Source organism: Zea mays, chromosome 1, assembly GCF_902167145.1.
Source record: "Zea mays cultivar B73 chromosome 1, Zm-B73-REFERENCE-NAM-5.0, whole genome shotgun sequence".
NCBI classification, from domain to species: domain Eukaryota; kingdom Viridiplantae; phylum Streptophyta; class Magnoliopsida; order Poales; family Poaceae; genus Zea; species Zea mays.
In genome coordinates this window covers 243,635,846-243,646,546 of record NC_050096.1, presented here as the reverse complement: position 1 = coordinate 243,646,546, position 10,701 = coordinate 243,635,846, and the positions used below count along the sequence as shown (strand labels likewise).

The 10,701-nt window shown below is 45.7% G+C and overlaps 2 protein-coding genes across 2 annotated transcripts; both read right to left on the bottom strand.

Moving 5' to 3' along the window:
- Window positions 1-322: 322 nt before the first annotated feature.
- On the bottom strand, window positions 323-2,914 carry LOC103643535 (uncharacterized). Its single transcript, XM_008666709.2, has 2 exons — window positions 1,506-2,914; window positions 323-441 (listed from the first exon to the last, which is right to left on the bottom strand). Exons 1-2 carry the CDS (start codon window positions 1,816-1,818, stop codon window positions 437-439), a joined length of 318 nt encoding a protein of 105 aa, XP_008664931.1. The 5' UTR covers window positions 1,819-2,914; the 3' UTR covers window positions 323-436.
- A 1,100-nt stretch (window positions 2,915-4,014) lies between these two features.
- LOC109943761 (uncharacterized) lies at window positions 4,015-6,607 on the bottom strand. Its single transcript, XM_020547259.2, has 2 exons — window positions 6,268-6,607; window positions 4,015-5,203 (listed from the first exon to the last, which is right to left on the bottom strand). The coding sequence occupies exons 1-2, from the start codon at window positions 6,578-6,580 to the stop codon at window positions 5,199-5,201; spliced, it is 318 nt and encodes a 105-aa protein (XP_020402848.1). The 5' UTR covers window positions 6,581-6,607; the 3' UTR covers window positions 4,015-5,198.
- Window positions 6,608-10,701: the final 4,094 nt, after the last annotated feature.

Here is a 10,701-nt window from a genome sequence, read left to right as displayed (position 1 = left end):
ACCACTCCCCTACTGCCCTTGCCCCTTTCGGGTAAGGTAGTCCTCCACTAGCTTTCCTAATTAATCAGCCAAGGGCGTCCCATTATACCCTTGTGGTAGCACTGTTTTCCCGGGTGGTCGCTCCATGTTCCAATTAACATAATGATCTTATCATGAACGATAAATAACAACGGATAACAAAAGTATAATCATGAGTAATGTATCTTCCTACCCAAAACCACATAAAGCACTAGCAAGTACTACCCAAAAAGTTCAGTGGTAACAAGGTATAAAGATAATCAAACTAGGGTAACCTATTAGGTCCCATCAAAATTAACCTATGCATATCATTATGATTAATCAGAACATGGCTGGGTAAAAAGAAGTGATCAAGGGCACAACTTGCCTGGCACTTGAGAATCCAGTTACCAACTTTCTCTTCAGGTGACTCATGACCTCACGCTAGTCGTAGCAATACAGACAAACATGTATAGGCAAAATTAACATCACACCAAGCATAAGAATAACTGAGTAATAATAATCTACGCGTCGCTACGAGATCGTGGGATCGAGAACCGCTAAATTCGGGGCTACGGTTATGAAGTTATGGTTTTCTGAAGATCCACGTGGTTAAATATAGAATAGACTAAGTGCAACATTTTAACCTATATTTCATGACAAAACAAAGTTACAAGATAATAACAAATATTATTGTGAGACTAATGCAACTAGAATGGATCAAAACGGAGTTATGATTATTGAGTTATGAATTTCTGAAATTATTTAGCACCTAGAATAGATTAATTCAATTGAGCAATTTTAATTCAAGTTTCATGGTTAAACAAAGGTATTAGGTGATAAACATTATTAATACAAAATTATAGAGACTGGAATGACTCAATTTGGAGTTAGAATGAATTAAATATGATTTATACAAGTTTCTAGAATTATTTTGTATTAAAATTCAATTTCTAATATTAATTATCTGGTTTTCTTTGTTGTCTGGACTGGGCGTCAATAGCAGAGAAACCTAGGGGCTAACTCGCAATTTCTCCCTAGACTCAGAGAATAGAGTCCATGGACCGCGGGTTCTAAATTCTAAAAGCATGGGGTTTCTTTTGTAAAGTGTACCCGCGAAGGGGTAAGTTTGGATCACGGTCATTCATTCAAAGATGGGCGCACAGGATTAGATCCCATGTGCGCCGAACCGGTACGCCACGATGACCACCGGATTCAGGATTCACGGTCAAAACAACGCGCGCGCCATCGGCCATGCGATCCAAGATCTACGGTCATAAACTTCCAAGCTGAACCATTATTTTCTGAAATGATCTTGACCGTCCATTGATGGATCAATGGGCCAGACCGCTTCTTCCCCGACATGCCAGGCACCGATGAGGAGAGGCGAAGCATGGCGGCGTAGCACACCGGCGATCGCCGACCCAGCAACCCGGTGTACCAAACGGACAACGGCAAGGCTATACATGATGCGGAGGTGGAAGCGAAGCGGCTGGTGAAATTCTTACCGGGATTTGAGGTACGGAGGGAGCCTGCCCACGATGCAGAACCCGACCACGGCGGCGCTCGGCAACACCGCGGCGGAGTTTGACGCCGACGCGGATTCAGGCTACTGCCCTCCATCTGAGCGACACGGAGCGACGTCCGCGCCTCCACGAGGACTGCAGACACGGCCTGCAGGAACGGCCTCATTCCACCAGGTGCCGCTGAGTTAGCCATGGCAGCACACAGATCGTTGGCGGCGGGGAGCGTCTGGAGCAGATGAGATACCACGGCCCCATACTTCCACGTAGTTTGGACTACCTGCCAATGGTGGCACATGCTGTCTCGGCGTTGGGGTGGTTTGGGTTTTATACCCAGGAGAGGGAACGGGGTCCGATCAATTTGGTTCAGAGGAGAGAATCTTTTGTGATCCTAACGATCCTAGCGCATACGGTGGATGCGGACCGAATCTCGCCAGGATCGAGATCTCCCAGAGGATACTTTTGTTACGGCAGCTTGTGGGGAGGTGTTCACCACATGAGATCATGCAGATGCTGCATCCGGCATGGGTAATAAAGCAAGGAAAAAAAATGCTCCACTGATTACTCTAGGCTGACCTGCGAGAGTGACATGGGCTGGCATCACAAAGGAAAGGGTGGGCTGATGGAGTCTTCGGTTAGGGAGCTACGAGGAGTCCTTTTTTTCTGATTTTCTCTTCTTATTTCCATTTTCTTGGTTATTTTAAATTACAAATTAAAGTTTACTTTAAGGTTTGAGTTAGTATTTTCAGTATAATGCAACATTCGAAGAAACCCAACATGAGATATAAATTAACCATTTTTATTCCTTTATTTGGGAAATTATTTTTTTAAAGATGCCATGCACACACATATATTGTCCCTATTAAACGTGAAGTCAAATCAAAACTTTACTTCAAAACTCAATAATCATTACTTATTTGTTCTAGTAGAAAATAATTTCTAGGGAATAATCTTTATTATAATATAGCTTAAATTGAATATTTTAGAGGACATTTATAAGTACATTATTCAATAGCTAAACTTATATAAGGATCCCACATTTATTTAGTTCTTGGAAGAATCTTCTTAATAAATCCAAATTAGAATTTTGGGCGTTACAAATTCTACCCCCCTTAAAAATAATCTCGTCCTCGAGATTTGTAAGAAAGAGGTTGCAATAAGTTTGGTTTGCAGTCTATGTTTTAAGTTTTCAAGTGGTTTTAATTCCCATTTTTTTAAGTTTTATAATACAAATTAGAAGGTGATTAGGGAAGCTTGGGTATGTATATCCACTTTATTGTGTATGGTAAAAGATGTCTTTAAAGCATAGAGAGGTTTGGGTAAGAAAGAGTACGGTAAAGAAAGACTCCATCCCGGATTGTGGATCTTGATTCCTTTGAAGATCTGACTTGAATCTTATCCTTCCTTGATTGATGAGGTCGATCATCTTCGATCTTCGTTCTTGAAGTTGTTATCCGAATTAGGGACATGTAGTTAAGATAAAGTAGTAGGTGGAGTAGCTAGTTTAGTAGGTGGCTATGAGTTAAATGAGATTATTCAGAATTTAGTTTGATTGATTAGTTGGACAGATCAGGTATCCTATTATGTAGGTCAAGTTGTTGGGGTATGGCCGAGTTAATCCCGGTCACCAATTTAGGCTTAAATGAGTTAGGAGTATGGCCTTATCCTTTGTACCAGCATTAAGTAACTCACAATAGATTAGAACATATTAGATTAGATAAGATCCAGACTAGATTGGATATGACTAGATTAGACTAGATAGTATCTGATTACTTTGGATTAGATCATGGTTGTTACTAGTGTGGGGTAAATATGCTTATTAGGGCAAGATGAATCCATAAGGATAAGATAGAATCTTTTGAGGTCAGTTAGATCTATTAGGATGACATAAAATCTTTTCAAGATAAGATGAATCTAGATACATTAGGATAAGTTAAGATCTTTTGAGATGGATATTGTTAGGCTAGATACTTTAATGAGGGATAATCTACTTTATCTAGTTATTTTTATAAGCATTTTTTTCTATATGTATATGCAGATATAATTGTGGATATTACTCCACAACTCATCACACTCAATCAAAAATCCAAATCAGACATGTATCACAAGAACAAACATTCAAGCATACAAATATTGACAAAAATAGTTTTGATTTTTGTTCCTAAGTGTAGGTCTCCTATTCCTAAAGGTCACTTTAGGCACACAGGATTTCAAAGTGTGAAATCCACATTTGTCTTTAGAATCAAAAAGATAAGAATAATCAGAGTAAAGCGGAAATAGATGAGAAAAGATTAAGAAAAGTTTAGGAAGAATCAGAGTAGTAGAGGTAAGTAGATAATGGTTATCCATTTCTATCTAGGTTTCGTCCTACAGTCAACATTCCTCTGATACCACTTCTGTCACACCCGGGTTTTAGGGGTCCAAAGCCCGGGCGCGAACATAATCACCAGGTGTGCTGGGACCAAGTCTCACACATATGATGAATCATAGCACAGGATCGAATGTCACATCTTTACTACATAACAGGAGTTCTATACAAAATAAATAAATAAATACATTATAAGGAGACAACGGTCCAGCAACCCAAAGTTGACTGGGAGACGACGACCTAGACCACTCACGAACTCATCACAGCATCCTCCATGCGCCTCATCCTGTGGTACCTGTTCTTGACCTGTGGGGGGGTGTGAGACAGCAAGAGTGAGCTCACATACGTTCATCGCTCAACAAGTTGTGGGGAATAATGTGCATGAACTCGCCAAAGGTGGGAGCTCACGTGAAGTGTAAGGCTTACCAAAGAGAATGGTTAGAGCTGAGCATTGCTTTTAAAGTTGGTCAAAATTTTATTAGCAATTACTAAGTATAAGTAAATACCAACCCAATTAAGAAGTAAAAGTAACAACCTCACCTGCGATGCAATGCATATGACAAATTGAATTTAGTTCCATAATTTAATCATGTGAGGGTCCGAGCTGCTCATGACCGTGAGCACGGCTAGTATACCAGTTTTACACTCTGCAGAGGTTGCGCATCTTTACCCACAAGTCATGTTACCCATCTGCCAAGGGATCGCGACTTCCCATACACCTCTACCGAGGAGGCGAGGCAGGGTAACACTACGAGGCCTTTACAAAGTTCCACTAGCTTCAGAAAACCTGCTACAGTTTATAGGAACTCCAATGCAGGAATCCCTTGCAGGACCGCCATCGCAGCAAAATCCTCCTGAGGGCCTCCCTACACTGACCACTCCCCTACTGCCCTTGCCCCTTTCGGGTAAGGTAGTCCTCCACTAGCTTTCCTAATTAATCAGCCAAGGGCGTCCCATTATACCCTTGTGGTAGCACTGTTTTCCCGGGTGGTCGCTCCATGTTCCAATTAACATAATGATCTTATCATGAACGATAAATAACAATGGATAACAAAAGTATAATCATGAGTAATGTATCTTCCTACCCAAAACCACATAAAGCACTAGCAAGTACTACCCAAAAAGTTCAGTGGTAACAAGGTATAAAGATAATCAAACTAGGGTAACCTATTGGGTCCCATCAAAATTAACCTATGCAGATCATTATGATTAATCAGAACATGGCTGGGTAAAAAGAAGTGATCAAGGGCACAACTTGCCTGGCACTTGAGAATCCAGTTACCAACTTGCTCTTCAGGTGACTCGTGACCTCACGCTAGTCGTAGCAATACAGACAAACATGTATAGGCAAAATTAACATCACACCAAGCATAAGAATAACTGAGTAATAATAATCTACGCGTCGCTACGAGATCGTGGGATCGAGAACCGCTAAATTCGGGGCTACGGTTATGAAGTTATGGTTTTCTGAAGATCCACGTGGTTAAATATAGAATAGACTAAGTGCAACATTTTAACCTATATTTCATGACAAAACAAAGTTACAAGATAATAACAAATATTATTATGAGACTAATGCAACTAGAATGGATCAAAACAGAGTTATGATTATTGAGTTATGAATTTCTGAAATTATTTAGCACCTAGAATAGATTAATTCAATTGAGCAATTTTAATTCAAGTTTCATGGTTAAACAAAGGTATTAGGTGATAAACATTATTAATACAAAATTATAGAGACTGGAATGACTCAATTTGGAGTTAGAATGAATTAAATATGATTTATACAAGTTTCTAGAATTATTTTGTATTAAAATTCAATTTCTAATATTAATTATCTGGTTTTCTTTGTTGTCTGGACTGGGCGTCAATAGCAGAGAAACCTAGGGGCTAACTCGCAATTTCTCCCTAGACTCAGAGAATAGAGTCCATGGACCGCGGGTTCTAAATTCTAAAAGCATGGGGTTTCTTTTGTAAAGTGTACCCGCGAAGGGGTAAGTTTGGATCACGGTCATTCGTTCAAAGATGGGCGCACAGGATTAGATCCCATGTGCGCCGAACCGGTACGCCACGATGACCACCGGATTCAGGATTCACGGTCAAAACAACGCGTGCGCCATCGGCCATGCGATCCAAGATCTACGGTCATAAACTTCCAAGCTGAACCATTATTTTCTGAAATGATCTTGACCGTCCATTGATGGATCAATGGGCCAGACCGCTTCTTCCCTGACATGCCAGGCACCGATGAGGAGAGGCGAAGCATGGTGGCGTAGCACACCGGCGATCGCCGACCCAGCAACCCGGTGTACCAAACGGACAACGGCAAGGCTATACATGATGCGGAGGTGGAAGCGAAGCGGCTGGTGAAATTCTTACCGGGATTTGAGGTACGGAGGGAGCCTGCCCACGATGCAGAACCCGACCACGGCGGCGCTCGGCAACACCGCGGCGGAGTTTGACGCCGACGCGGATTCAGGCTACTGCCCTCCATCTGAGCGACACGGAGCGACGTCCGCGCCTCCACGAGGACTGCAGACACGGCCTGCAGGAACGGCCTCATTCCACCAGGTGCCGCTGAGTTAGCCATGGCAGCACACAGATCGTTGGCGGCGGGGAGCGTCTGGAGCAGATGAGATACCACGGCCCCATACTTCCACGTAGTTTGGACTACCTGCCAATGGTGGCACATGCTGTCTCGGCATTGGGGTGGTTTTGGTTTTATACCCAGGAGAGGGAACGGGGTCCGATCAATTTGGTTCAGAGGAGAGAATCTTTTGTGATCCTAACGATCCTAGCGCATACGGTGGATGCGGATCGAATCTCGCCAGGATCGAGATCTCCCAGAGGATACGTTTGTTACGACAGCTTGTGGGGAGGTGTTCACCACATGAGATCATGCAGATGCTGCATCCGGCATGGGTAATAAAGCAAGGAAAAAAATGCTCCGCTGATTACTCTAGGCTGACCTGCGAGAGTGACATGGGCTGGCATCACAAAGGAAAGGGTGGGCTGATGGAGTCTTCGGTTAGGGAGCTACGAGGAGTCCTTTTTTCTGATTTTCTCTTCTTATTTCCATTTTCTTGGTTATTTTAAATTACAAATTAAAGTTTACTTTAAGGTTTGAGTTAGTATTTTTAGTATAATGCAACATTCGAAGAAACCCAACATGAGGTATAAATTAACCATTTTTATTCCTTTATTTGGGAAATTATTTTTTTAAAGATGCCATGCACACACATATATTGTCCCTATTAAACGTGAAGTCAAATCAAAACTTTACTTTAAAACTCAATAATCATTACTTATTTGTTCTAGTAGAAAATAATTTCTAGGGAATAATCTTTATTATAATATAGCTTAAATTGAATATTTTAGAGGATATTTATAAGTACATTATTCAATAGCTAAACTTATATAAGGATCCCACATTTATTTAGTTCTTGGAAGAATCTTCTTAATAAATCCAAATTAGAATTTTGGGCGTTACATCTTGCCTCGATCCACTTGGTGAAATACTCGACGGCAACGAAGGTGAACTTGAGGTTCCCTTGGGCCGTGGGTAGCGGCCCGACAATGTCCAGGCCCCAGCGCTGAAGAGGCCACGTGTTGGGGGATAACTTTTGAACTGCGAAGGGTTTCCCGAGCATGGAGAAAATTTCTGGCAGGCTTCGCAGGACCTCGTCACCCGATTCGCGGCGCAAATCATAGCGGGCCAGTAGAAGCCTTGTCGGATCACCTTGGCGGCTAGGGCCCTAGGCCCTGCGTGAGAGCTGCAAGTTCCGCTGTGGACTTTGCGCAGGATCTGGACGCATTCGGTCTCGGTGACGCATTTAAGCATGGGTTGACTGACCCCCTTTTTGTAAAGTTGTCCCTCAATGAGTGTGAAGTCCCGGCTTCGGTGTTTGAGGCGCTTGGCCTCGTTGATATTGCTCGGATGGTAGTATCCCTGCACGAACAGGGTTATTGGTGCCCGCCAGTCTTCGGTCATGATGAGGTTGACTATGCGGTGGCCCTCGGTGTCGTTGGTGATTTGGAGGCCCTCTGGGCTGCGGACGGCTGGTGTGCCGATGACATGGTAGAACACATCGGAGGGCAGGGCCTCGCCTCTGGCGGCTGCCTTGGCCAATGCGTCGGCCTCCTCATTCTTGGCTCGGTCCATGTGCTGCAAGGTAAAGCCCTTGAATTGTCTCTCGAGACTGCGGACAGCCGCGAGATACTGCATAAGTGCGGGGTCCTTTGCTGTGTAATCTTTCTTGACTTGGCCGGCAACCACTTTGGAGTCTGTTCTGATTATGCAGGTGGTGACACCAAGTGCCCTTAACTTGCGAAGGCCGAGGATGACAGCTTCGTACTCTGCTACATTGTTGGTGCATCTGTCGGACTCCAAAGCAAAGCTGAGTCATGTTGCATATCGGTGCTTGACCTCTGTGGGTGAAGTAATGACTGCAGCTGCGCCTGCCCCCGCATGGCACCATGAGCCGTCGCAGTGGATGGTCCATACCTTCTCTGCAGGCGTGTCCGGCTGCGTTATTGGCCCGGTCCAATCGGCGATGAAGTCTGCTAGGACTTGTGACTTGATGGTATCCGGAAAGCTCGGTTGCCCATTTGGCGATCCGAACAGATGCCTCTGGATTTCTGAACAATTCGTCGAGTCCCCTGTCCGAGGTGACCCGTACCTTGAACGCTTCAAAATAATGGCGTAGCTTGCGCGAAGCCATAACGACTGCGTAGGCGATTTTTTCCAGTTCTGTCATGTTGCATTCGAAAGTCGTGAGCACTTCGGAGATGTAATAAACTGGACACTGTCTGGTCCTGCCCTCTCTGTCCTGTTCTTGAACCAGCGTTGCGCTGACCGCGTACGGCGAAGCTGCGACGTAGAGCAACAGGGGTAGCGAGGGGTTGGGGCTTGTAAGAATCGCCAGCTCTGACAGGTGCTGCTTTAGTGAAGCGAAGGCCGTCGCTTGCTCTAGTCCCCATGCGAAGTCTTTTGTGCCGCGAAGCGTTTTGAGGAAAGGTAGGCTTCGCTCTGCGGACTTGGAAATGAATCTATTGAGGGCGGCCAATCTGTCTGTCAGTCGTTGGACGTCTCTGGCTGACTGTGGGGGCGCCATGTTGATGATGGCCTGGATTTTGGTAGGGTTGGCTTCAATCCCTCGGTGCGACACCAGGTAGCCCAGTATCTTCCCCTGGTGGACGCCGAAGACGCACTTTTCGGGGTCGAGGCGAAGTCGTGCATCCCGCATGTTCGCGAATGTTTCTACGAGGTCAGCTAGATGGTCTTCTTTGCTTTTGTTGGTGACGACGATGTCATCCACATACGTAAATATGTTTCTGCCGACTTGGCTCTCGAGCACCGTTTTGGTGAGGCGAGAGAATGTGGACATAGCGTTCTTAAGTCCCTCCGGCATTCTGATGAAGCAATACATGCCGAAGGGTGTTATGAAACTGGTGCTGGCCTTGTCTTCCTCATTCATATATATTTGGTGGTAGCCAGAGAAGCAATCAAGGAGTGACATGACTTCGCACTCGGCCGCACTATCGACGATCTTGTCGATCCGAGGCAGCGGGAAATTATCCTTGGGGCAGGCCTTGTTGAGGCTGGTGAAATCAATGCACATCCGCCACTTGCCGCTCTTCTTTTGCACCATGACTATGTTGGCGAGCCACGTAGGGTAGGCGACTAGCTCGATGAAGTTGGCCTCAAGCAGGCGGTGTACCTCGGCCTTGGCGGCTTCTATCTTCTCATCTGACATCTTGCGCAGCCGCTGCTTCTTTGGCCTCACCGAAGGGTCAATTCCCAAGCTGTGCTCGATGATAGAGCGACTGACTCCGACCAGGTCGAGGGCGGACCAGGCGAAGACGTCCTTATTTTTGGACAGACAGGAGAGGAGTCTCTCCTCGTCCTGTGAGGTAAGGTCTTCGCTTATGATGACTGTTTGCTTAGGCGTTGCCTGGTCGAGGGGAACAGTCTTGGTCCCATCGTTGCTCTGCAGCTGTGCCTTTTCATGCTCTTTGGCGGTTGGGCTGGTAGCCTCGGGGACCTCGCGCTGCGCCGTGAGGCAGTGTACGTTCCTTTGCCCTGGAACGAAGTCGCTTTCTATGTTGCACGTGGCCTACTGGTTGTCGTAGACTGTGATCGCGCCTTGCGGACCCAGGATCTTCATGCACAGGTAAAGTTCGTGAATGGCTGCCTCAAACTTGTTGATGGAGCCCCGACCCATTATGGCGTTGTACGGGTACACCATGTCGACGATGTCGAAAGTGACTTGCTCACTTCGTGCATTGGGTGCTACACCGAAGGAGAGGGGTAGCTCTATTTTGTCGACAGGAAAGGTGCCCTTGCCGCTGAAGCCATAGAGGGGGTTGTCCGAAGGTTTAAGCAAACTGTGGCTGATGCCCATGCGGTCGAAGGCGTGGAGGAAAATGATATCCGCCTGGCTGCCGTTGTCAACTAAGACTTTGTGCAGGTCCCAGCCTGCCACGCTGCAGTTGATAACCATGGCGTCGATGTGGGGTGCGCTGCGCAGGTCGACGTCTCTGGCGTCGAAGGTCAATGGCACATGGGACCACTTTCTCTGCACGACTGGACCGGCGACGGCGACGTGGTTAATGCTGTGGTAGTGGTCCCTCTTCTGTCGCTTCGTGTCGAAGTCGACGCTAGACCCCCTAGAGATCATGTGAATGACTCCGCGATACGGTTGATCAGCGAAGTCTTCTTGTTTTGGTGCTTAGGGTGGTTGGGGTGGTGGATGTTTGGCTGTTGCGGGTGTGGAGGTGGGAATGGGGGAGGTACGATTTGTACCTCCTGGT